The sequence below is a fragment of the Eublepharis macularius genome, chromosome 2 (assembly GCF_028583425.1).
Source record: "Eublepharis macularius isolate TG4126 chromosome 2, MPM_Emac_v1.0, whole genome shotgun sequence".
Taxonomy (NCBI): domain Eukaryota; kingdom Metazoa; phylum Chordata; class Lepidosauria; order Squamata; family Eublepharidae; genus Eublepharis; species Eublepharis macularius.
In genome coordinates, this window is record NC_072791.1 from 235,769,184 (window position 1) to 235,797,049 (window position 27,866).

The 27,866-nt window shown below is 47.6% G+C and overlaps 1 protein-coding gene across 1 annotated transcript; it reads left to right on the plus strand.

Moving 5' to 3' along the window:
• Window positions 1-460: 460 nt before the first annotated feature.
• On the plus strand, window positions 461-27,490 carry LOC129324783 (4-trimethylaminobutyraldehyde dehydrogenase-like). The gene is made up of 11 exons (XM_054972178.1): window positions 461-641; window positions 4,014-4,159; window positions 10,575-10,704; window positions 11,410-11,544; window positions 12,032-12,228; window positions 18,466-18,606; window positions 19,883-20,071; window positions 21,536-21,623; window positions 22,606-22,747; window positions 23,087-23,199; window positions 27,396-27,490. The coding sequence occupies exons 1-11, from the start codon at window positions 461-463 to the stop codon at window positions 27,488-27,490; spliced, it is 1,557 nt and encodes a 518-aa protein (XP_054828153.1).
• Window positions 27,491-27,866: the final 376 nt, after the last annotated feature.

Consider the following 27,866-nt stretch of genomic DNA (forward strand, 5'->3'; position numbering starts at 1 on the left):
AGATGTCATCTGAACCTCAAGGGAGTTGCCTCCCCCACACGTTGAACGCTTTGGGTTTATTTTGTAGCCTTGTGGGGAGGCCCTGGGTTTGCAGAGCCCTTCATGACAGCCATAGCGGCCCCATTTTTACCTGCAGAGGGGCAAGCCCTTGGCTTTGAGAGAGAAGAGTGACTGGAGCAAATGGGTGGTTAGCCCTTCCAGCCTGGAAAAAGCTCCTGCAGTCCAGGAAAGGGCTTGGCTTCATGATAGAGATCTGGACAGTCTATAGTCAGTTATGCTCAGAAGTGGCTTCAGCATCTGTACTTTTCTAGGCAGACTTCTAAGCACTGTGAGGCCTGCCACCAGCAACAGAGACCGTCCAAGATCTTTTCGCTTTTGGATGCCTTGGGAGGGGAAACGTCGTCACATACTGAGAGGCTTTCCTTCCTGCACCCTCTTTTCCCCACGGGCTGGCGCTCAGATGCTTCTCCGTTCTGCCTTGCTGTCCCTGCGGCCTGGCGCCCATCGTCTGCTCCGTTGTGCTTCCATGAGCACTGCTACTGGCACATTCCAGCTGCAGCAGCCTCTCAACTACCGAGCTGGTGCCCGCGTCCAGCCTTTGGATGGGAACCACAGCGAGGAACTGTATGAACCAGCAACTGGTAATTGCCTCCAAGGGAGATGTGCTGGGATGTTCAGTCCAGGGAGGGCGGCCAAGGGACAGACTCGGGACAGCCTGCCTCATCCCTTGCCAGAGTTCAGGCAGCAGCAGCAGGTGGCTTAGGAATCCCCCACAGGAGTTCTTGTTGTATTTATTTGGTACTACTATCGTGCTGATGAGGCAACGCTTGGGCTTAGATCTGCCAGAGATTTCCATTCACCCACTGAGTGCAACTTACTTTCCTCTCACTTTTAACTGTGGGGGCCAGTGGCTCAGAACCTCGGGGATGGGGGGCGGGGGGGGGAAAGAGGCACCTGCTTTCCCCTACACCATTTTTCTGAGCCCAGTCACTTGCCTCGTTTTGGAGCATAACATGCATAGAATCATGAGCCTAGTCAGTCCTGCTCAGACTTTAAAACAACACTACAAGGAAAGCAAGCGCAGTCCAGAAGACCCAGACTCGACTCACTGAAAAACATCTTGCATAGTTTGGCCCTGGGATATTCTTAAAAGCATGTAGGTTATACCTGGTGAACTCTCGGGAGCTTCAGTGATTGCAAAATAGAATTGTTTCTTTTTGTGTATTTTTGGAGAATGTGGTTTTTAGTAGTAGTGGTCACCTGCAAATACGATACATTATGCTAAACAATTGCATAATAAGGAGCACAACTGCAGAATGTCAGGTTCTGGCAGTTAGATCCCAATAGTATTTCACACCAGACACTTCAGCGCAAGGGTTGAAGTTGCTTTATTTGAGATCCATCAGTTCAGTGCACACTGATGACTGTAAAATTGAAAGAAAGGAAGGAAGGAAGAAAAAAAAAGAAAGAAAGAAAGAAAGAAAGAAAGAAAGAAAGAAAGAAAGAAAGAAAGAAAGAAAGAAAGAAAAAGGTAGGTCACATTTAACTCCCAGACTTTGCCTGGCCTCCAAGGCCATTCTCCAGCCTGCTCCAGAAGTGAAAGTAGCCAACTGCGAGATGAAGGAAGCAGCTCCAAGCCTAGCCGCAAGAGGCATGACACATGCTTTCATTTTATCCGTACAAAGCGCAACATACACTTACTGTATTCTCAGAGGATCAGCATCATATGCAGAACACTTTCATGACAGGTATGTTGGCAGGCATACCTGACATACTGCCTCCCCCAAGGCCCTCCCCCCTGTCATGAAGGACCTGGTTTTTCAGGGTAGGTTCTGTGGAATTCACGTACAAGTCTAGGGGCCTTTACATCTGAAGGCCTCCTTTACCCACTCCACGTTGCTTTCATCAAAATGCACCCATAGGATCAGGTAAAACAAATGTCCCCTCTTCATGTCAGAGTCCAGAATTTCTTCAACTTCGTAGTGTGGCTGGCCGTCTACCAGCAGAGCGGGGGAGGGAACCCTAACCCTAACAATATAACAGTATATAGACAGTTATTTAAAGGTACAGTGACCAATTATACAAAAGCAGCTCTTAACCGATACAAAGAGGGAAAAAATATAATGATGCAACAACAGTTATTCACAAAATATACACTCTGTCTCCAGTTGGAGTAATCTATGAGAGAAATCCAACAGGGAACACTGCCATAAGGCTAGGGAATTGAGAGTATCGGTCCTGTATGTATTGGAAACAAGTTCCCTGTTGGATTCCTCTCGTAGATTAATCATGATATCTTTTGCCCTCTTTGTATCGGTTAAGAGCTGCTTTTGTATAATTGTTCACTGAACCTTTAAATAACTCTATATACTGTTACATTGTTAGGGAGCCTTATGGCTTCGTTCTGCTATTTCTAAACTCTGCATATTTTGTTAACAGCTGTTGTAGTATTAGGATCGTTTTACCTGGTTTGTATCAGTTTAAGAGCTGCTATTACGTCATTGATTACTGTACCTTTAAACGGCTGTGTGTACAGTGCTGCACTGATGGGGGAGTCTTACGGCCTTGCTCCGTCGGATTCCACCAACTGGTTGATGTGTTTGTATACTGTGAGAGACCAGTGAGTACTTTCCAATAAGGGTTGAGGATGTTTTTATTAGTTATAGACCATTTGTATGATATTAATATTTTTATTATAGTTTATAGAAATATGCCCATGCGGAAGTCTAGCGTACGAAATGGGAATTGAGACTCAGCTGGCCAAAGACCCGTAGGCTGTTCTTGAAGAGTCTTTACAGCTCCGTTTCCATCTGGAGGACAGTCTGCCCTCTGCAAAATGGAAATATGGAAATATGAACTGTGAATTTTGATTGCTCTTGTTCTTCCACCAGTTGGCACATGTATATTGTTATTTATCTCTATGGATGATTTGGTTCTTGATTGATGGTTGTTGTGACTGTATTGTATTACTTGGGTATTGAGAATTGCATGACTTACATTTTGCACTTTGCAAAATTTTGGATATACTTAAATTGTGTATACATTTTTGGTTCTACCTCCTTGATTTTGTAGTTGCCTTAAAATGTGAGGTTCTGGCAGTTAGATCCCAATAATACTTCACACCAGACACTTCAGTGCAAGGGTTAAAGTTGCTTTATTAGAGACCCATCAGCTCAGTGCACAGACTACTGTAAAATTGGCAGAAGTGAAGTGGGTATGAAGGGTCAGGTTAGTTGTAGGGAAAGTTCCCACCTTTAGGATAGGGATGGTTAGGATTCTGCAGGGAGGGGGGAAGGGTGAGGAGCCTGGGAAAGAAAGAAAGAGAAAAGAAAAGAAAAGAAAAGAAAAGAAAAGAAAGAAAGAAAGAAAGAAAGAAAGAAAGAAAGAAAGAAAGAAAGAAAGAAAGAAAGAAAGAAAGAAAGAAAGAAAGAAAGAAAGAAAGAAAGAAAGAAAGAAAGAAAGAAGTCACATTTAACTCCCAGACTTTGCCTGGCCTCCAAGGCCATTCTCCAGCCTGCTCCAGAAGTGAAAGTAGCCAACTGCGAGATGAAGGAAGCAGCTCCAAGCCTAGCTGCAAGAGGCATGACACATGCTTTTATTTTATCCATACAAAGCACAACATACACTTACTGTATTCTCAGAGGATCAGCATCATATGCAGAACACTTTCATGACAGATATGTTGGCAGGCATATCTGACACAGAATTCTGTTTTTCTTCATGCCAAATCTAAATTATCTTGTCACAGAATGTTGGTTGTAGTTTTAAGTATAGTACTTGGCTGTGTGAAGTCCTCTTTCCTTGTTCTCTCTGGGTCATTTTTCAAACTGTAAGGGAGCATTCAGAGATAGCAGGAATAAATGTAAATAAATGCACTGATGCATATTGCATTATGCGGCTGTGAGAGCCCAGAGGTCCAGCACACAGTTCCTGTGAGCTGTACTCATAGAAGTGTCTGTTGTCATTCAGAAGTCTACAAACCATAGAACTTGACTTTCATTTTTCTTCCACAGGCCGTGTTATTGGCAAGTGTCTATTCTCTGGTGAGAAGGAGGTGGACCTGGCTGTGCAGAGCGCCCAGGCTGCCTTTAAAGTATGGAGTCAGAAATCGGGCATGGAGCGGGGCAATGCGCTCTGGGAGGCTGCCAGTCTCATCCGGGTAGGTAGTCAAAGTGCAGGGCCCGCCCAGATTTCTGGGAGTCTGTGTTGGAAGTGCTTGCTATTTTCGCAACCAGCTGTCCGCTGTCGGGTTCTGACAGGTAGATCTTAATGACTTCACTGCATGTGTCCAGAACTGCATGAGTTAAAGCTTTATGGATAATCCACAAGTTCAGCAATCCTATACAGCTACTCAGTACAGCTACTTTGCCAGGAATAAGGAAACCCACGCCAAGCCTGTACTACAGCCCAGTGTCCACCCCCTTAACTGCCTGCGTTCTAAGTCCCCACTTCCCACCCCCCATGTGTAAAGCAACAAGCAGAGCAAAGCAACTAGGAAGGAAGGTGTAGAAAGTTCAGGAGCTCCAAGGTTAAGTATCCATGACAGCGGTTCTTCTCCAGCAGACAGACCGATTAGCTTTCCCGGGACCGGGAGAAAGTTCAAACAGCATTAGAGTCCCAGCCCTTCACACCGGCTTTTAGCAGAAGCATGACAGGGGATGCCAAGACCCTGACATCCACAAAGTTTGGCTTAGTTGACTAGCTAAACATTATTTGCAGTTGTCCTCAATCCCTCCAGATGTTTGAATTCTCCGATGTCTGCAGAGAATTCCAAGGAGGGAGGAGTCCATCTTTTATGTTGCACAGGACTTTGCAGCAGCAGCAGCAGAACCCATGAGAGGGGCCACTTCTGCCTTCTCAAGACGCCTTCCTTCCCTTGAGGACTTCCGGCATGCAGAGGGTGCCCAGAGCGAACTCGTGAGAGTAGCCCAGTCTTTGCTCTCTCTCTTCCTGCCAGGCAGCTCGGCAGAGGCAGGCATCAGTCCTCCTTGCTTCTTCCTGCTTCCCCAGGAAGTCTGGTCTGTTCAGGTGTGTGGGGGGGGTAACACCTGACCTTCAGCACCCGCAGGACGAGGAGGGGAAGGGGAGCTTCATCCATGGAAGAGGAGGTTGCCAGGGCTGGAGCGATCGTTGCCACAGGCAACCGTGATTTTAGACCCCCCCCCTCGTTGTAACACTATGTGAAAATAGATATTCTGTCAGCATCTTCAGGTAATCAAATGACTTTTGCTCAGAATAGATACTGCAGGCCCTGTGATGACTTTCTCTCCCCCTACAGCCCCTGGTGGGATTAGCTTTGCATATATCCTGAAGCTCCAAACAGGGCTTATGGCATTTCTGCTCTATTGTCTGCAATCCAGTTGCACTTCTAAAATAAAATAAATAATGATGGATAAAGAAGAATCAATATGAACCGCATTATTAGAAACTTTTTTGCACCCTCAGGTCCCTCCAAGAAATTTTATGGTGTAAACCTAATCAGCGTCCAAAGCAAATTAATAATAATATCTTTTTGTTAAATCTACTTAAAACCTGGGATAAATATAGACTAATAACAATAACATTCAATTTACATACTGCCCTTCAGGACAACTTAATGCCCACTCAGAGCAGTTTATAAAGTATGCTATTATTATCCTCACAACAAAACACCCTGTGAGGTGGGTGGGGCTGAGAGAGCTCCGAGAGAGCTGTGACTGGCCCAAGTTCACCCAGCTGGCTTCAAGTGGAGGAGCGAGGAATCAAACCCGGCTCTCCAGATTAGAGTCCCGTGCTCTTAACCACTACACCAAACTGACGAAAACTACCCTAATATATCACGTCACACAACTTTTATTATCAAAACAGTGGTTCCCTCCAGGAAATAAAATATTGTCTCATAATCAATGGAAATTACTTGATAACATAGAACTAATTGATATAACATCACATAGAAGTTTACTAGCTAAAAACGCATTAGAAAATAAATTAAACAACACTATTCCTCGGTTTACCTATCTTCAATTGTCAGACATGGCAAATCAAATCAAACTATTGGATATAATAAACACCCCTAAAACAATATTTAAAGAAATACTAGAAAACATTGGCACAAAAAATAAAGGAATCATTTCTAAAAAGTATAAACTTATTATAAATATTAACAAACCCAAACTATTTAATTATCAAAGTAAATGGCAACAAGACTGTGAAACAAACATTACACAAGATCAATGGCAAGAAGTCTGGTCCTCTGATTTATTTAAAACTCAAGCAATAAATACAAAGCTTCAGACATTTAAAATCATGACATGTTGGTATTTAACACCAAAAAAACTAGGTGCAATCTTTTCAACCACATCTCCTCTTTGTTGGAAAAAAATGTGGCAATATTGCTTCATATGCTCACTGGTGCTGGCAATGCCTCATAATTAATATATTTTGAAAAGAAGTCTGAGATCAAATCGAACATATTACAGGTTATAAAATTCCACTAAACCCTCAATCTTCCTAAATTTATGGCAAGATACAAGAATCCCAGCACTAAGATGTTAATAGCATCACATTGGAATATACAATTATCTCCTACAATAAATCAATGGTTTTCAAAAGTTTGGAACCAATTTCTTATTGAAAAAATAATAGATAATGGTTGTTGTGGGTTTTCCGGGCTGTATTGCCGTGGTCTTGGCATTGTAGTTCCTGATGTTTCACCAGCAGCTGTGGCTGGCATCTTCAGAGGTGTAGAACCAAAAGACAGAGATCTCTCAGTGTCACCAAATCTTTGTCTTTTGGTGCTACACCTCTGAAGATGCCAGCCACAGCTGCTGGCGAAACGTCAGGAACTACAATGCCAAGACCACGGCAATACAGCCTGGAAAACCCACAACAACCATCGTTCTCCAGCCGTGAAAGCCTTCGACAATATAATAATAGTTAACTTACAACAAAAACACATCTTCAAATGTATCACAATGCTTTGACAAATTGTGGCCGTTCTTTGATTATATTTACAGTAAGGATATACAACCCCCAGACTTGTTCTATCAAAGTATACTCCCACTTTTAGTTATCAGTAAGATAACCGACTATATATAATAAGAACATAAGAGGAGCCATGTTGGATCAGGCCAATGGCCCTTCCAGTCCAACACTCTGTGTCACACAGTGGCCAGAAAAAACCAGGTGTCCTCAGGAGGTCAGCCAGTGGGGAGGGGACGCTAGAAGCCCTCCCACTGATTGCCCCCCCCAAACACCAAGAATACAGAGCATCACTGCCCTAGACAGAGAGTTCTATAATGTATATAGTTATTAGAATTGTTAATAAGCTATGCATTGTACTTTATAAGTAATGTTATACTTGTAAATTTATTGTACATTTATGTTTTAAAATTAAAATATGACTTACAAAAAATAACCATGACGGAAGAGGTGTGCTAGCAGAAAAGTACTTGCCTGGTGGCCAGTAATGAAGGACCCAGCCTCCTCTCTAAATAGGCCTGCTCTGCCTGGCTGAACCAACCTGGTTAGTGCCAGTCTTAGTCTGCCTGTCTTACTGAGACCGAAGGGGGGCAGAATCAGCAGCCAGAAGGTTCACTGAGCAAATGCGGGATGGTCAACTATTAGGACTGTAATGATTCCAAGTAAATGGGTGCCTGTGTCTTTAAATGCTTGGTGTGAGCTAGGTGAAGAGTGGGGTGAAGGAGAGGGATGAGTGAGTGATGTGATTGGTTGATGACTGAGAGGGTGGGCGGAGCGAATGCAGTTTGAGACTGGGAGGGCAGAGAGAAAGGTGGCAGTCAGAGGAAAGCAGGCTGGCTGTGGGCTGCCTGAATATGTTGAAGTATTTATGAGAGAAATATGACCTGTGTGGAACCTGAACTGAGCATGTCTGTGAAAGGACACTCAGTCAGGGAAAGGGAGGCCAGCTGTGGGCTGCCTGAGGAGTTTTAAGCATTTCTATGAGAGAACTATTGAGTCTAGTGAAAAAGGCTAACTGTGTGTGAAACCTTATAGGAGATCTGTGTGAATGAGAGTAAATGAAGCAACTTTAAGAACTAAGAACTACTTTTATGAAACCAATACGCTTCTTGAAAAATAAACATTTATTTTGTTTTGTTATATCCCAGAGTAGCTGTCATTGTTATATCCCATTCCTATCCTCAGGGTCACATAGAACCACGAAGGAGCCTGACGCTTAGGCACGTTACTAAAGGGAAAACTTAAATAAAATACCTTGGAATATAGTATTCATGGTGGCAGCAAACTACCCAGAGGGTGTTAAGGGAAAGATAAAAGGAAAAATCTACCCAAAAGAAAGTAAAGGTCATAACAAGGACATTCAGTGAACAGACACAATAGGGTATGGTAGCAGAGAATTTGAAAACGAGCATGAAACTCAACACAGAGATAAAACCTTTCTGAAACAAAGCATAGCTAATTAACATGCCATCTTTAGCAAAGTGGAAACCACCCGATAGCAACATATCTCCCTCACCAGACATGGTCTGTACTGAGGCTTCTCTGAGCTATTTCTCGTGGCACAGCCCTATAATATGAGTAGAAAGCCCTCCTGAATGATTCAGTTTTGCCTAGTTGGCAGAAAGCCAGGAGAGTGGGGGCTTTCTTGACCTCCTCAGGCAGGCCATTCCCTAAGGTGGGGGCCACCACAGAGAAAGAGGGTCAATGGGCAGCTGTTGGTTTTGCCCAACTGCAGGGCGGTCTCTGCAGAAGGCCCCGTCCTGATGAGAGATGCTGCCGTGGTGGAAGACAGAAGGAGAGGCAGCTGCACTGATGTGAGGGGCTCAGGCAACGATGGGCCTTGAATGAGATAGTCATGACCTTGAATTGAGCCTGGCAACTGATGGGAAGCCAATGGAGTGACTGCAGAAGGGGAGTGATGTGCGTGCTCTGTCTAGGGCTGCCAGGTCCCCTTATCCTCCTGGCTGGACCTGGCACTCAGCTCTAGGTCGTCTTCATGCCGTGCTTCCGTTGTGATGCGATGATGTGACTTCCGGAAGTTGTGTCATCACGCAGGCCCCAGGAGTGCTCCTGCGCTTTGCACCAGGCTGGTTCTCCTGGGATTGACGTTGTTGCACCGTGCTGGGAGCACACTCCGTAAGGCCTGTTTCCATGCCTTTCCCCACCAGCAGCCAGGTGAGTGGTGGCGAGGGGCAGGAGCAGGGAATCCCCCGCCCACACCAGGGACTGGAGACTCCAGCTTCATCTACCTCCTGAAGCTTAATGATTTTTTTCCCTCTGGAGTGGGCAAGTTTCCAGAGAGAACTCTCAGCTCTTTTCTGTCCAGAGGCGATCCACAGAAATTGATCTTTGGAAGCAAAACCACCTCACACCACTGTTGACCCAGCAACGTATATTCCCGAAGCTGCCATACTAAACCCAATTTACTGATATCTTCATTAAAATTGTGTTGCTCCTCAGTTAAAGAGCAGTTGCATTTGAGTTTAAAACATTGCATGACCTTTAAAAATATAGAAGTAGAGACCTGCAGGGACTTGCTCGGGCATCTCATTTCCCCCCTCCCTCGCCATGTCCCCTTCCCTTCCTGGCCTCTCCCTCTTTCCCTGGTTCCTTCTTGCCTTTCTGCCTACCTTTGTCTGTCCTTCTGTCGGCAACTGGGCCTGGCTGAGCCATGCCTGTGGGGAACCTGCATGAGTTTGCTGGGGGTTTCCCCTGTATCCCCTCCCCCATGCCATTTCCTCTTTCCCCCTCCCCCACCTTTCCCAACAACCCTCTCGCCTTCAAACCCACTAAAAACACCCCTTTTATCTATCTCCCCTTTCTTCCCCTATATGTATTAATTTACTTTGCTTATATACTGCCTTCCTCCATAATGAGGACCCAAAGTGGCTTCCGTCATCCTCCCTCTCTCCCTGTTATCCTCACAACAGCCCTGGGAGGTAGGTTAGGCTGAAGAGTGTGTGCCTCGATCAAAGCCACCCAGGGAGCTTCCGTGGCACGGTGGGGGGCTGAACCTGGGTTTCCAGATCGTGCCGTGACACTCTAGTCTCGACACTGGCTTTTGTAGGTTTCGGAAAGATTTCATCTCTGTGCTCAGCTTTATGCTTGTTTTCAAATTGTCTGCTACTGCATCCTGTTGTACCTGCTCACTGAATATCCTAAGCGCTGTTCATTATTGTACTTTGCTCAGTGAATGCCAAAGCTGTTGATTATATTTCACTTGCACTGTTTAATCCATCATTGAGAAAGGCAGACTATTAATTAATTAATTAATCAATCAATTAAGATAATATGGCCTATATATATAGATATATTGGGATAGGCCTTTTTTGTCACAGGATAAGGGAAAGTCACCCTCCATGTGCCTGGGGCCCCTTTTGAATCTGCCTATTTCAGGACAGCTGCTCTGATAGAAAGAGGCTGCCCCTGAGGGTCAGGCAAATGCCCAGGTGGGTGCCTCGGTCGGTCTGACACGCTTTGGATTGTCTTGGTTTCCTTTGGGTGGGCAAGAGGAGCAAAGTGCCTCCAAGATGCTTAGGACTGGTTCCATCAGCTTCTGGTGTATTCTGAACTGTCACCGGTGGGAAAATATTGTGCATGTGTTCAAATTCCAGGAACGGAGGGAAGAAATTGCTACCGTGGAAACAATCAATAATGGGAAGTCCATCTTTGAAGCCTTGGTGGATGTTGACATATCTTGGCAAAGTCTGCAATATTTTGCAGGCTTAGCCGGCTGTCTGGCAGGTGAGAAGCTGTGCTTCGCTGGGTTCTTTACGTGTCCCCAACTAGTTCAATAATATCTCTAGGCCTTCATTAGGGCTGGTTATTTCCCTAGGAGGAATTACTACATTTAAAATGTATGACTTTTCTTATCGAGTTCTTGTAAATTCCATTTGTGCTAAGGTGCCCAGAAACCAGTTCTTCTATTAGGCTTACAGTCCCCAGTGCAGGTCACAACTATGGTTTTACTATGTTAAACCTTAACCCTGTGCTTTTCTTTTATTATTTACTGCGGAATCACTCTGCAGTGAGCCAGCACACATACCGCCACAGCACTCCTCTATGTTATTTTAATCTGTTTGTGCTTTGCTCTGTGCACAACACAGAGCTGTAACGTATACTTGTTAGCTGCGTGACCTAGAAAATGACCTTCACCACTTCCCAGCCCACAGACCAGCTGACCTGAACTGCAGCGTTGGGAAGTGGAGCCTTTCCCGGTGGGACAAGCACAGTGTTTGTGGCCAGTGCCTCCCTGAGAAGTGAAAGCGTCTCACAGCGGGTCACACAGAATGGAGCCAGCCGGCATCCCCTCCCCGTGCCTCTGCTTCCTTGCTCTGCAGGGCTTCCCTGTACTGACAAACATCTCTTGAATTCTGGCTGCCTGGAATACTAAAAATGGTTGCCGCTCTGCGCAGCTCACACGCTTTCTGCTTTCTTGTCCCTGCTCAGGTCAGCACATCCAGCTCCCGGGAGGATCCTTCGCTTACACCAGAAGAGAGCCTCTCGGGGTGTGTGTTGGGATTGGTGCCTGGAACTACCCTTTCCAGATTGCCTGTTGGAAATCAGCCCCTGCCTTGGCTTGTGGTAAAGAACGGGCTCTGGTTTAGGGATGAGGACCTTTGGGGTCATGTAGCCCCAGAGGCAAAAGTCAAGAAACAACACCCGCTGGGTGAGCCATGGCACAAAATTCTGTACTGCCATCTTGACTCTCTTTGGCACCCAGAAGTGTATAATTTAAAAGACCAGCTGAGGAGGGACAGAACAAATGTAATGGATACTTTGTGGACCTTCAATAAAAATGCGGAATAAAAATTATTTATGTGTAGGGCTGGCAATGATCTGGCTGCACCATTTTCCGGAGACTGAGTCGATGGGCCCTGCACTGCCTTGGTCTTAGTGGAGGCTGAGGCTGGCCCACATTAACCTATTAAAGTCCGGACGGAGGTGTGCTGAGATTGGGGGGAGGGGTACCCCCAAGCCCTCTCTGTTTAGTTTCCCTCCTGATTCCTGTCTAGAAGAGGCGAATGGTGCCCTTTCGCTTCCCCTTAATCCTGTGGCTTGGGTCCCCCAGGTAATGCCATGGTCTTCAAGCCTTCTCCCTGCACCCCCATCTCTTCTGTGCTGCTGGCCGAGATCTACAGCCAGGCTGGCCTACCCAGCGGACTTTTCAACGTGGTGCAAGGTGGAGCTGCCACGGGCCAGTTCCTGTGCCAACACCCAAGCGTGTCCAAGGTCTCTTTCACTGGAAGTGTGTCTACAGGAATCAAGGTAATAAGTGCTCGTGTTAGGACCACTGAATCCCCAGGGTCGGAGAGCCCCCCTGTAGCTTCCAAGGGGTCTGAGGGCGGCAAAGCCTGCTCCCCCCAGCATGGCCTGTCATCTCCTGAAGTGCATCCATGGGGTGTGAAGGCCAGCTCAGGAGCGCCACAGACCTTGTGCTCTTCGCCACTTACTAGTGCCGAATTCACTAGGGTGGTAGATGTTAGTAGAAAGTGATATATGAGTCAGTTTCAGATAGGGAGAGCTAATGCCTGACTTGTTCACACTACTTTTAGACACAGTGCTTGAGTTAGGGGAGAAAGTAGTTCTTGCTGAGACTCAAGACAGATTACAAAATTCAAAGGAAGGCAACAATCCAGTCAAACAGTGTAAATACATACAATAAGCAGCGCGATGCAATTGGAATCCCAAGTTAGAAAGTAACGCAGTAGAACCAGGATAATACATGCAATAAACATCGTTCCCTGTCCTTCCTTTGGAATCCCCGTTGGAAGAGAACTGAATGGTTATTGACAGGGTGACACTGGAGAACGAGGTGCAGTTCCAGTCCTGCGTGGCAACAGATCTTCCATTTGCAGGTGAAGAAACAGGCCTGCTGGGGCCCACAACGGCACTCAAACGTTAGACCTGTTTGACAAGAGTGGAGACGCGCGATGGCGATGCCTGTGAATTCGGTGTGAGCTCATTTCCAGAGACGCCTCCAGGCTTGGTCTCTGCCCCAAGGGCAAGGCTGAAGCCCTTGTGGTGGGAAAACAGGAAACCCAAAGCTGGAGCATTCCGCCCGCTGGCTTCTCCGGACTTAGTTTCGGTTCTCGGGAGGCGCTGGTGCAATGCCCTTTGGGCATGACACAGAAGCAGCGTCACCCTATTGTGTCCCTGCGGGGACCTGGTGGGTCAACTAGAGCCTCCCAGGCCACTGGCAAATATAAGATAAGGAAGGTCAGTTGGATTATCCCTTTTTCTCGAGTTTGGTGTCAAGTCTGGATCCTACCCTTGATGTCCTGGACCTACAACTAGCCCTGAAACTTTTGGGCGAAATGCTGCGTTTGCTGGTAGAGTGACTCTGTCAGGTGTGTGAGGTTTTAAGTTATTCAGCTCAAGCCAGTTAAGGCCCCTGCTCCCCCTGTAGCTTTTTGGCTGGGATTGAGCACATCTGGCACCCAGATCCAGTCCTGTATGGCTTGAACCTTCTTTCCCCAGATTCTGCCTAGGAGTCAGTAGGGGAACTGGCGGCAGCTACCGACTTTGGGGGCAGGCGGTCCTTTGCAAAGCCCCCCCCACGGACCCCCTGAACTCTTCACGATGCTTTTATGCATGGGGGCTGCATCTGATGGACCAGCTCAGCACTGCTCAAACTCCCCCCAGTGCTCTGACTGATCAGTGGAGGAGGGACTGCGACTCAGTAGCCGAGCATCTGCTTTCCCTGAAGAAGATCCTGGTTTGCAGCCTGGCACCCCTCATTTAAAGCATCAGGTCGTGGGCTGCGTGAAGCCGGGGGGGGGGGGCTTTTGCCAGTCAGATGGTGGTAGTGAAGAGTGCCCTCAAGTCAGAGCTGGCTTATGGTGACCCCAGTGGGGTTTTCAAGGCAAGAGACTAATAGAGGGGCTTTGCCATGGCCTGCCTCTGCAGCCCTGGTCTTCTTTGGAGGTCTCCCATCCAATTACAAACCAAGGCTGACCCTGCTTAGCTTCTGAGACTGGATAAGATTGAGCCTGCCTGGGCTGTCCAGGGTGCCAGTCAGATTAGGCAGTACCAATTTTGATAAAGCAATCGTCATTATAAATCTGTAATTATTAAGAAGTATAATTATTTATTTATAAAATGCATACCCCACCATTCTGCCCTCATCAGGGCAGCTAAGAGACTGAAAACATGCTTATTTAACAAACATCTTAAAAACCATGAAAAACAGAACACATCATTAAAACAACTGAAAACAAGTTAAAATGCACATACAATAGAATAAAATACACCTACATAGAGGTCAGACAGGTGTGTAGGGTTTCAAAGGTGAACACCAGTACCTTGGAGCCGAAACAGACGAGACGAGTTCCCTCAATTCAATCTGGGTTGAATTGCCTTGAGGTTTGACAGGAAATGTAGGCATTTCTCCTTCCTGTCGCTCAGAGGAGGAGGGGGGAGGAGGAGGGCTCCTCTCACCTGGCCGCCGCCGTTCCCAAGCGCGAGGGACTCGAGGAGCCTGGAAAGTGGTGGGGGGATGCTCTTAGGCTGGGGCGCGGCAGTGGCAGTGCTCTTGCTGCAGCTGCCCCCCGCCCCCCCACCCCAGCCTCTTTCTCTCGTCCTCCTTCCTCTCGGCTTCCTTCTCCAGCGGCGAGAGAGGCGGCGGCGGCGAGTGGCAGCAGCAAGAGCGCCGCCGCCACCACGCCCCAGCCTAAGAGCATCCCCCTGCCACTTTCCAGGCTCCTCGAGTCCCTCATGCTTGGGAATGGCGGCGGCCGGGCGAGAGGAGCCCTCCTCCTCCCCCCTCCTCCTCTGAGCGACGGGAAGGAGAAATGCCTACATTTCCCGTCAAACCTTGAGGCAATTCAACCCAGGTTGAACTGAGGGAACTCGTCTCGTCTGTTTCGGCTCTTAAACTGTGCCCAGAAACTGATGGGGAGTCAGTGTAGACAGGCCAAGACTGGCGTGACTCCAGTGAGCGTCCTGGCTGCAGAGTTATCGCTCGAGGGGGGTGCGCATCTTGACATGGGAGACATGGGCCATTTGCCATTCAAGGAGGCAGGAGTGAAGCTCTTCTAGGCTCCCAGTCTCCCGGGGGGAGTCACCTGCTTTCCTCAGTGTGTTTCCTGCCTTGCCGGGGAGAGCAGGCCTTTGGTAGCAGCTGCTCAGAAAGCCCCTACAATTCAGCAGGAGACTGTCAATAGCCATATTTCTACTTTGTGTGTGTGTGCGTGCGCACATGCCCTCAAGTCACAACTGACTTATGGCGACCCCTTGTTTCTGCATATTTCTACTTATTCCTTACACCCCTGTCCTCCATTCTTTGCCTGCTCTTTTCCTCCACCCCACCTTCTGAGGGAGGTGCAACTGAGGCAGCAGAAGACACAGAGAATTTCAACACAGCCTTGGAGGGCTTCATTTCTGAGCAGGGTGGGGACCCTCTTCTCCCAAAAATGGGGGGACGGGACACCTCCCCAGTGTGGATGAGCAGGCGCAGACCTGCCAACAGCAGCCAGTGGTGGACAAGCAGAGGTGGCAACAAGACTCCTCTGCACAATTCGACCGCCTCAGGCAACGCCTCTTTGTCAGCAACTTATTTTGGCGGGAAGATCCTCTGTGCAATTAAGGATGGTGGATGCCTGGGCTCAGCACCTCATGGCTGCAGCAGAGCGCTCAGGGAGGCAGGACTCCACCGTGGAACAAGGCAGAGAGACACCCTCTCTTCCACCCACCCCCATTTTCTGAATGCTCCCCATTCATTCATTCATTCATTCATTCATTCATTCATTAGATTTTTAGTCCGCCCTCCCAGCCAGGAGGCCTCAGGGTGGAGTACAACATTTCTAATTACATAAATACAGTTAAAAACAGTTAAAACAGTATACAAATAACATTAAAACAACTTTATACAATACAGCTTCTCTTCAGATGGCGATGATAAAATACTGCTTTTCAAGCCCTGGCTCATATGTGGGGTGGTGGACAGATCTTTAGCGTGGCCAATGGCGGCCCAACCTAGCCTCCACCATGTGCCTGGTGGAACATCTCTGTCTTACAGGCCCGGCGGAAAGATAATAAATCCCGCCGGGCCCTGGTTTCCTCAGACAGAGAGTTCCACCAGGTCAGTGCCAGGACCGAAAAGGCCCTGGCTCTGGTCGAGGTCAGGGACCACCAACAGTTGTTTATTTGTTGAACAAAGCATCCTCTGGGGTACATATGGGGCAAGGCACCAACCCTGATAGACTAAGGCAGCACAAAAAGATTGCCTACCTTCTTTCCTCCCTTTTGCTTACTCTCCCCCTACACTCTCTCTCTCTCTCCCTCCTGAGGACAGAATGGCTGAGGCAACAGAAGACTTGGAGAATTTCAACAAATCCTCAGACGGCTTCATCTCCAAGGAGGACGGGGACCCCCTTCTCCTCCCAAAAACAGGGGGAAGAGTGTTCTCCCTGGTGCAGTCGAACAGCCTCAGACTTGCTGAAACCTCCTGGAGCTCAGGGGGATCCGATATCTATTCTGATAAGGGAGAATGGGACAATAGCCACAGGGCGGCCCAAACACCTCTTTAACCAAGAAGACTATCGGGGTGCTAGCTAAGGCTGTGTCGGTGCTGGATCTCTCAGAGCCCCCAGAAGCCAGGGAAGCCCCCAGAAACCAATCCTAAAGCCAACCTCAAAGGGAATAAAGAATCCCCCCCAGATTATTTCATGGGGGGAAAGAAGTGCCGTTCCCAGAATTCTCTGAGACTCAAATGAAAGAGGAACGGGCTGACCCTTTTCCCGGTAAAAGCTTTTATTCCTTTGCCTAACTATGCTGTGGATCTTTTGCCAGTACCATTAGCAGAAGCTCCTGTTCCAGCTCTCCTCTCAGGGGCCTCAGTGGCTACTAGAGATGCGGAAGGAGGCCTGTGTGACCAACTGGACCCCGAGTCAGACCGTCATTCTCAGAACACTCCACAAGGCCTCAGCTCTTGCTCTTATGACGTCCCGCACAGCATCCCCCTTTTGTGAGCTATTCCATCATTTGGGTCAGGAAGCCGCTTGAGCTGATCCTGGAGGAGAACAAAAAGGCCAGTGGAAGTGCCAGTGGGCTCCTTAAAGCAGTGCTGAGGCCACCCTGCACACGCTGTGTTTCCACACATAGAAACCTGTGGCGCTGTGTCTGGCAAGCCAATTATCAGGTCAGATCAATCTTAGCACCCCTTCCATTCCAGGGAGAAAAGCTCTTTGGAGACAACTTGGACAACATCCCAGTAGAAACCAAGGACAAAAAGAATGCCATGCCTAGATCATATGGGCGAGAGAACAGAAAACAGAATTTTTCTGGGCCAGGTTTCACTCCTGTCCTCTGCAGCGGTTCTCAAGATCCTTCCAGCTACAGAGCCTTCAGATCTGAGCTACCCCACTACAACAGGGCCTCGTCTAGGGGACTCAGAGGTCCAACCTGACCAAGAGCAAGAATACATCATCCAGCACCATCCCGGTATTTACAGGTGTGAACCTAAGAGGCTGGGCAGCCACCTGCCAGGGAAGACAAGCATAAGGGACCTGGTGCTGGACAGAGCAGAAAAGGAACATGGAGGCTCTCAAAGAGCAGAGCCGTTAGACTGGCTGAAGTCAGGTTCTGGGACATGATCAAGAACGATCGTGTCTTAATAGGAACAGGTGATGCCTCAGCCAACTCCCATGTAAGCAACCTGGGCTGGTCCAAGCTTTTGGCCCAACACAGAGACGGAGCGGACCACGTGCTGGTCAGAACAACCCCTCAAGTCTCTGTCAGCAGAGCCCCTCGGGGGTGAGCAGAGTGTGCCAGGGGACTAACTGAGCAGACGACAGCTGGACAGCAGTGGACGGTCTCTCAAGAGGGACATCTTGCTTCAGACTGTCAAACGTTTTGGGAACCCAGAGGCAGACCTCTCCATCTGCGGCCTCGATCCCTCTGGGCCCAGATCCTTCTCCAGGTTCCAGAGGGTGGGAGCAAAGCAAACAGAGGCTCTGAACTTGTCACACCCGGATTTAAAAGAGGGGTGGCAGACTGGGGTTTTTTCTGCGTTGTTGCCTTCTTGCTTCCTGTTTTAAAATCTTTGCTAAAATGGTTAACCTAGTTTTTAGCACAGATTCTGTTTGGGGAACTACCAAACTGAGGAAATGAGTGACTCCACTCAGGAAGAACAGTAGACCAGCCTCCTTGATTGACAGCTGGGAATCACCCATGTCAAGATGCCCCCCCCCCTCCTTAGAGAAGAAGGGGCCCTCATGGTGAGTGCAGCTGTTCCTTTCTGCACCCATCGCAGCAGCTTCCAAACACTTTTAAGGGCAGCCCCACATAGAGCGCATTGCAGTAATCTAGCCTCAATGTGACCAGGGCATTCACCACAGTGGCCAGGTGAGAATCAGCTGCAGGCAGCCGCACGTGTTCCTATGAGCCTCACGAGGAAAGGGTGGCTGTGGGCCTTCAGTCAGCAGCTGAGAATAGCCTGTTCCTTCTGCCTGGTATAAACTTGCTCATCTTTCTCATGAAATTGTTTTTGTTATTCTTCACTAGATAATGGAGATGGCTTCCAAAGGGGTCAAACCAGTTACTCTGGAGTTAGGGGGCAAGTCCCCCCTCCTCGTCTTCTCTGACTGTGTACTGGAGAATGCGGTGAAAGGAGCTCTCATGGCCAATTTCCTCACCCAAGGCGAGGTACGCTGCTGCCAGACCCCCGGTGGGGGCGGGGGATCCCCCTCCCCCACCCTCCCACCCCCGCCCCTACTTACCTGGCCAGCGGGGGGGCGTGCACCTTCCATGCACGCCCCCCTGCAGGGCTGCGCGCCCCTGCACAGCTGCTGCCAGGATGCCTGTTTTGGCCTGGATCAGGGCCACTGCGGAGCGCGGGAGCATTCCTGCGCTCTGCAGGGTCCCACAACGGGCCCGATCCGCTGCCACCACTGTCCCTGTATGGGGTCCTGGTTAGGTGGGACAGCCTCCTAACCCCCCCTCCTCTCTTAGTGGGCCCAAGTGGTTGGGGGACTATGTGGAACAGAAGGGCTGTCCTCCATCATCAATTCCAAAACTCATGTATTTAACTTGTAACTATACACAGGCAAATATACAGTGAACGGAAGGACGAATAAAACCTACACAGAAACCCCTCCTCTCTCTCCCTCATGCCCTAATTAGAAGTTGTGTAGGGCAGGCCCAGTCCTTTGACACCTGGGGTCACACTAGATCCACCTCTCCCCTCAGAGCCATCTCCCCCTCAGCTCCCCCCAGCCACCAACTGTCCACTTCCAACTCCCGCCCCACCAACGGACTCGATCTCCCTCCAATCACATTCCATTTCAGAATTGGCCCCTCCCCTCTGCAGCCCATAGTAAGTTAACTCCACCCACAGAATGGCGTTTCTCCACAGATACCTTTGCAGGTCTTGTCCTAGGTGAGCCAGCAGAGGAGGGTGCCATTAAAAGGGAGCCAAATGTTAATTATCTAGGATGTGGTTATATTTTTGATGATCAGGAGGAGCAGGCATCCTCTGGGGATTTTGGCCTCAGCCCTCGTACATTGTCAGCTCTACCAGGGGCGGCTACTGAAAGCACTCTTGGTGGCTATTTACAGTTCCCTCACAGAACTCTTAAGAAAACCTCTTTGTTCAAACACATCAAGCTTGTATGATGTTCATGTGCTATGGCCCAAGTTTCTTAGTACTCAGAGGACCCTCTCGGCTGCACCTTGTCTGTCCTCAGATGACTGCCGTACAAAGAGTAGCGCTGCTGTAGTTGTGGGGGGGGGGGTCCCTCCGTTCCCTCCTCCCGTGCCTGTGTTGGTGTGCAGAGAAGAGGTCCGATGGTTCGGCACCTGCTGCTAATCTGTATTGCCACAAGTGAGAAGGTCAATGCCAGTGGCTCAGTAAGCAGGGGACCTTCTAGATCAGTGAGGTGTAACCAGGAGGCTCACTCTGAGACCTCTGCCTGTCTTTCAGATTTGCTCTAATGGAACTCGGGTGTTCGTACAGCGTGACATCCTGCATGCCTTTACCAAGGAGGTTGTGAACCAGACCCAAAAAATCAAAATTGGAGACCCTCTGCTGGGTGACACGAGGATGGGGGCGCTGATCAACCGCCCCCACCTGGAGAAGGTGTTGAGCTTTGTTACACAAGCAAAAGAGCAGGTAAGAGCACCAGGTGCAGGAGAGGCTGGACACTCAGACAGGTGGCCTATAGTTCTGTGCTCTGAAACAGGACAATGTGATTATATTTTCAAAAGACAGTTATTTGCTTTATGTATACACCTCTATTTATTTATTTGTGTTAGTTCTCCCTGAGATCACACAGTGTAAGTCAACACAATCCGCGTCTGGTAAACCGAAGAAACAGTAAAAAAGGGTAATGGGATTGCAGAAATTTGAAAAAAAAACATAGAACCAAACATGGATATGAAGCACGGCAGAAACAAAGCATAAGTAGTTTGACATGAACAATAGTACCTAGTAGTATAGTCTCATCATAGACAAATAAATGGGTACTAGATCAAATCAAGTCTGAATTCTCCCTAGAAGCTAAAATGACGAAACTGAGGCTATCGTACTTTGGATACATCATGAGAAGACAAGATTCTCTGGAAAAGTCAATCATGCTAGGAAAAGTGGAAGGCAGTAGGAAAAGAGGAGTACCTAAAACAAGATGGCTTGCCTCAATAAAAGAAGTCATGTGCTCTAGTTTGCAGGATCTGAGCTAGTCTGTTGATGATAGGATGTTTTGGAGGTCTTTCATTCATAGATGCAGAGAAGTTAGCCGTGTTAGTCTGTGGTAGCAAAATCAAAAAGAGTCCAGTAGCACCTTTAAGACTAACCAGTGCTACTGGACTCTTTTTGATTTCATTCATAGAGTCACCATAGGTCGGAGGCGACTTGACGGCACATAATAACACGTATACAACAGTACAGTCTACAGGCCCTGTCCCTTTGCCAAGGCATCTGCTTGATCCGTTTCTTTCTGGACAGACCTATTGCCAGATGCTGGGTCCTCTTGGAAATAGACTGCCGGACTAGAAGGGCCTCGGTTTGACCCTGGATGGTAATTCTTATGGCTGTGATTGACAGCTCTGGGCACACTGAGCTCCCTGTTATTTGCAGAGTCTGGAAGGGGGGGAGGGGGGGTGCATGCACACAATTCCGTGTTCAAAGAACAGGCAGCTGAGTCTTTGCAGATTAATGCTCCAATGTAAATGCTTGTTCTAGTTAGCTTGTTTGGAATATGGGAATTAAAGTTTTGTGGTATATGTAATAAACCATAATACAGTTCTGATTTCTTCCAACCTGATAAGTTTCATGTGAGATCTGTATAGGAATTTCAGAATGACTGTCGGAGTGTTTTTTGTATACATACTATAGATTCTCATCTAGATGTGTCCCCATTGACTTTGACTTGCATTGTTTTTTCCATGTAAATATGTGGACGCTCACTTACTAATGCCGCCGCGGACGGTGACCGACCTCTCAGAATTGGGTGGTCAGACTGCTCAGAATTCTGCTGTGCTTTTCGCACCTTCTAGAGCCCTTCTTGCTTTGGCTGATGATTCTCCTGGAAATAAAATTAACACACGGTGCCTGCCCTGCTGTTGTGTCTGTTTTCAGGGCGCAGAGGTGCTGTGCGGGGGAGACCTGTATGTACCAGATGACCCCAAACTGAAGGACGGCTTTTACATGTCTCCCTGTATATTAGGTATGGGCGCTGCTGTGGAGCCTTTCTAGCACTCGGTCCTGCCAAAGCCTCAAGAATGCCTGGTGGTGACATAAGCGGGGGGGGGGCAAGCCTGCTAGACAGCACTTCAATTATATTAATATGGGTGACGAAGCAGTGTCATTTTTCAGCCCAGCAGAGGAAGGTGAGAACCAATTTCTATGGGAAGAACTTACATTCCTTTCTCAGGTTAAGAGCCCAAGGGAAATATTTCTGGGCATGCCCCTGACTTTAAGCTACATGCTCAGGACAAGGACTTCCAACTCCGGGCGGGGCATATCACACATTTGAGTTCTTCCCTAAATAAAGAACTTCTGCATGGTGAAATAGTATATCAAGGATCAGAATTCTTCAGTGTTTGATGTACAGGAAGCTCAGATTATGGAAGCCTTTAGGCTGCAACTGAGAGATTGCACCTGTGGAGTAAACAGGTTGTCCCGATCAGTGCATCGTGTTCTCCCTACAAGGGGCTCTGGATGCCATGTGTGGTCCTCCCTTTCTCAGCACAAAAAGCTGGAGAGAGAGTCTAGTGTGAGGAAAAACAACTGCCTCAGGTTCACCCAGCAAACTTCATGGCATAGAGGGGATTTGAACCCAAGCCTTGCCAGTTCTAGTCCAGCACCATTACAATTGCGCCATGCTGGCTCGTGCAGCTTGGCACGTAAGTGTCTCAGCATAACATCTCTCAGGTACTGCAGCTGCAATACTGGGCAGATTTACTTGGAAGTCTAGTAAAAAAAGCTTGACTTACTTTCAAGTAATCACATAGGATTGAGCTGCTAGTTCAGTGGCTTATTCTCCACTTGGGGCAGCAAATTGTGGCTTTTAATCAAGTAAATTAGCTGTCTCACCAACTTCCTCAGATGCAGGAGAGCCATTGTGGGAAGGGTGTTTCTTACTCAAAATAGGGGCTTTCTATGAAGTGTTGCACCATCAAGGAATTACTCCACCATGTTGCTGCCAGGAAACTGTGAAGACAACATGACATGTGTGAAGGAGGAGATCTTTGGGCCGGTCATGTCCATCCTGTCCTTTGATACCGAGGAGGAGGCCCTAGGGAGAGCCAACGACACCTGCTTTGGGCTGGCAGGGGGCGTCTTCACCAGGTATCATCCACAAAAAATCCTTTGTTTCTGAAAGAGGAGGGGGTGGGAAGAAGGTTGGGGGCCAAACTCGACCCACTGAAGGCTCCGGCTCCTCTGCAGCATGGCATTTATAAAAGCTGCGAGTCAGGAGACAGAAAGCCAGCCCTGGATGTGGAGAGCAACAAGTTACGCTGCCATTGCTTGGGCTCAAACAGAATCAGGTGCCATCCTTATCTAGTGGCGCCTTCTTAAAGTGGCACATGTAACTGGCAGAATCCAGTGTCCTCTAGGAAATGCTGCAGGTGCTTTTGGTGGGGAAAGAAAAAGCTGTGCTTGACCTGTCACCCCTTTGGCCCTCAGGGACCTTCAGCGGGCCCATCGGGTGGTGGCCGGTCTCCAGGCAGGGACGTGCTTCGTCAACAATTACAACATCATTCCTGTGGAACTCCCCTTTGGAGGATATAAGATGTCAGGTGACCAACTCAGACACAGCTCACAGCCACCATGGCAGACTGTTGTATCTCAGTCCCGGCAGAAACTTGGCAAGGGCTTGGAAACGGAAGCCGTTGTATTTTAATTGGGAATTGTGCTGGTTATTAATTCCTGAATGCTGCTTTAGGAACCATAGAAACACAGAGGTGGAAGGGCCCCCAAGGATAATTTAGTCCACCCCCCTGCACAGCGTAGGAGATTCATAGATACTTCCGTCCCCTAACACACACACACACACACATCCCAGTGACCTCTGCTGTACGCCCAGAAGAAGGCAAAAACCCTCCAGGATCCCCAGCCAATCGGGCCTGGAGGAAAATTCCTTCTTGGCCCCAAAGTGGCCATCGGCATTACCCTCATCATGTATGAAAGGGGCCCTGAGAGCCACGCCCTGGCTCAGCCTTTCCTGCCCCCCCTCTCACAATCTGCCTAACTTCATAGTAAGGCACAGAATCAGCGTCGCTGTCAGGTGCCCATCCAGCCTCTTCCTAAATACCCCCAAAGAGGGAGAGCCCACCACCTCCCAAGGAAGCCTTTTCCACTGAGGAACTGCCATGACAGGAAGCTCCTCCTCATGTCCTGCCAAAAACTCTTTTGGTTTATCTTTAACCCATGGTTACTGGCCCAACCCTCTGAGGCAACAGAAAACAACTCTGCTCCATCCACTCTGTGACAGCCCTTCAAACGCCATCACTTCTCATGGTCTGGACACTGTACTTCAGTTGATACAGCCTATAATCGCATTTGCCTTTTTAGGCACCTGTCCTGGAGTTCCAGGTTACCACTCCTCTTTAGCTACCGCTGACCCAAGGGATTCCATTCCCACTGACCCAGAACTAACTCACAGTTCAGCCAAGAGACGGATGCTTCTTGTGTCTTATAGCAGTAGTTTATTCAAGATGATCGCGATAAACGCAGTCATTTCCCCCCTTTCCTCGTGGGAGATGCTCAGTACAGACAAAGGGAGGAAGAGAGGTTGTAAAACATTACACTAAAAACAGGAACAAGGTCATTAAGGCTTCAAATATCCCTCGTCTTGTTGGTGGTAGTGTAAACTACAATTCCCATCATTCAAAGCCTTAAAGAGGCCACACATATTTCTGATAGATCTAATACAAGCTTCTAAGCTATAGAGCTAATACAAGCTTCTAAGCTGTGGCTAACAGCACAGCACCGCATCACATTGTTGAGTCACGTTCAGTATAAGTTCTACTAAGGCTCCAAGATCGTTTTCGCACATACTACTGCTAAGACAAGTTGCCCCTGTCCTATAATTATGCCATTGATTTTTTTCTACCTAAATGCAGAACTTTCTATTTATCTCTATTGAAATTCAGTAGGTTAGTTTGAGCCCAGTTTTCCAGCCTGTCAGGATTATCCTGAATCTTGATTCTGTCTTTGTATTGGCTACCCCTCCCAATTTAGTATCGTCTGCAAATTGAATGAGCACCCCCTCTGTTCCTTCATCCAAGTTATTTATAAAGATTTTGAACAACAAAGGGTCCATAAGACAGAACCATCTACAAGCACTCTTTGTTTGTGATCTGTCAACCAGTTACAAATCCACCTAACTGTAATAGGAGCCAAACCACATTTTATCAACTTGTCAACAAGAGTATCATGTGAAACCTTTCCAAAAGCCTGACTGAAATCAAGATAAACTATGTCCTCAGCATTCCCCCTGCCCCCAATCAACCAAAGTAGTAACTCTAGTTACTACCACAAAGTAGTAGTAAAAAGGAGAATAAGGGTAGTCTGACCCCAAGGATAATTAGTCTGACATGGCTTGTTCTTGAGGAACCCATGCTGGGATTCTATTTATTTATTTAATTAGACTTATAGTCTGCTTGCCCCAAAAGCGGGCTGAGAGTGGATTACAACCATAATATAGATCCAGAGGAGTTAACCGTGTTAGTCTGTAGTAGCAAAATAGAAAAGTGTCCAGTAGCACCTTTAAGACTAACCAACTTTGCTGTAGCATAAGCTTTTGAGAACCACAGTTCTCTTTGTCAGATGCGTGGAGGGTAAGAAGAAACTGGTCAGATATATATAGGTGGAGAGGGGAGGGGGGAGTAGATGCAATCAGTATCTTCTGATAATGGGATCAGTTTGCTTCTAATAATGAAATCAGTTACTTCTGATAATGAGATAACCATTCATAGTCTCTATTCAATCCAAGCCTGACTGAGTCAGCTTTACATATGAATTCCAATTCAGCAGCTTCCCGTTGGATTTTTGTTTTTGAAAGGTTTCTGTTGAACTACATTGACCTTTAAGTCCTTGATGGAATGTCCTGGTAGATTGAAGTGTGTTCTCCCACTGGTTTCTGGACGTTGCCATTTTTAATGTCAGATTTGTGTCCATTTATTCTTTTGCGCAGAGGTTGGCTGGTTTGTCTGCAGAATCAAAAACTCTCTCTTTCATCCACTAAACACATAAACTGGGGGATTAAATATGGCTAATAGTAGTTAAGATGTACACAGAGATACGTAACTGCAGTTCAGGGTTTTTTTTCTGGGAAAAGAGGTGGTGGAACTCAGGACCACACAATGATGTCACTTTGGGTCAGCTGGAACAAGTGGGAAGTTTTTTTAAAGTTTAAATAGCCCTCGGCGAAAACAGTCACCTGGCCAGTGGCCCCACCCCCTGACCTCCAGACAGAGGGGAGTTTAAATTGCCCTCCTTGCCGCACCAGCAGCGCGGAGGGCAATCTAAACTCCTCTATGGCTGGAGATCAGGGGGCGGGGCCACCGGCCATGTGACCATTTTCAAGAGGTGCCGGAACTCCATTCCACCACATTCCAGCTGAAAAAAAGCCCTGCTGCAGTTAACGAGTGGACCACAGTGGAAGTGCAGTCACTTTTATTCAGAGGCACAAAGTTCAAGCCCAGGGAACGCTGGCTGTGCTGCCCAGTGCTGTTCTAGTTACCCCATGAGGATCAAAGTCAACTTGCCTTACCAGAACAGTTTATCTACTTGTCTAGAAACATATAGCTGTTTTTCTTTAAAAAAGATGTCAAACCTATGCAAAACATGAGGGGGGGCATCTTTTGATTCAGAAACAAGGACATCTGTAGTAGAAAGAGGATGGGAGACCAGACACCCCGTCCCCCGCCCAAAACATCCCACTGTGACTCTCACTCAAAAAAGTCCCCGCCTCTTTGTTAAGCCAAAGATAGCTCCCTCTGTGCCCCTCCCAAATTGGACACAAAGGACTGGAGTAGAGACAGTGATTTATAACAACTTTTATTGCAATAAGAGGAGAGAAGATCCTAGGCAATTTGATGCCAGAAAAATGGTTCCCTCTGCTCCTCCCTTGAGCAGCAGAGTTCTTTACAGCCTTCAGTAACATCAAAATATCAGTGCAATTAATTATAGCATGATTGGTTGACAGCTGTTGTGCAGTAAGAAATTTAGCACGCATGTGAAATTTTTAAGGTGCAGAGTCAGCTTCTGTTACAACACACATATGTGGACCTAGAAAAGACCAAGAGTCTAGTAGCACCTATAAGACTAACAAAATTTGTAGTAAGGTATGAGCTTTCATGAGCCACAGCTCACTTCTTCAGATACAGCTAGAATGTGAGTCAATCTGTCCTTATATCTTGGAGAGTGGAGTGATTGCAGAAGCTGAATAATAATAGCTGGTGTATGATAAAGGCAGGAGTGATTGAATAGGGTGAGGTATGCAGAGGGGTAGTAGATTTGGAGAAATCAGCGTTGGTAATGAGACAGGAAGCCTCGGTCTCAATTCAGTCCAGGTGTATGTTTGATGTATTGCCTCAGAGTTCCATTTTGGCAGCCTGTATATGGTTTATGAATGCATGCTATTGAAATCTTCTTTCATACATTGTTTATTGATTCATTTGTATACATTGTTTTTCTGTAGTTAGTCTTTCACCGTGCTAGTGCTGTTTTTTTCTATGGGTCATAAAGGAGCAACATTACTCACTGCCCGTGCTCTAACCCTAATCTTTTAATAAAAATAAGATATTTAAGAGAAAATGACATGGGTTACACACAGATTTCTAAGAATGAGTCTCTGCAACAGCCTTCAATGTGGAATGCCAAATTCTGCATTCCACGGAGAAAAACTGTTGCCGGGCAGGATTCCAGGGCTGCTCCAGAGCAGCAAAAACCATCCCAGAAACTGCCTTCAATGGTCTCTCTCTTGCAGGTTTTGGCCGAGAGAACGGCACAGCAGCGATTGCTTATTACTCCCAACTGAAGACTGTCTACGTGGAGATGGGCGATGTGGAATCGGTATTTTAACATCCTCGGTCCAGTCAATTGTCTCCTGTTGCTAGTCGGTGGACGTGCCCTGGAGAATGCCCTGAAGAGGTTGTCAGTCACAATGTCTCTTACTTTATTTTCTTCTGTTCTTGTTTCTGGAAGTGGCAAAGAAAGAAAGATGTATTGTCGAAGGCTTTCACGGCCGGAGAACGATGGTTGTTGGGGGTTTTCCGGGCTGTATTGCCGTGGTCTTGGCATTGTAGTTCCTGACGTTTCGCCAGCAGCTGTGGCTGGCATCTTCAGAGGTGTAGCACCAAAAGACAGAGATCTCTCAGTGTCACAGTGTGGAAAAGATGTAGGTCATTTGTATCTACTCAGGAGGGGTGGGGTTGAGCTGAGTCATTCTGTAAGAGTT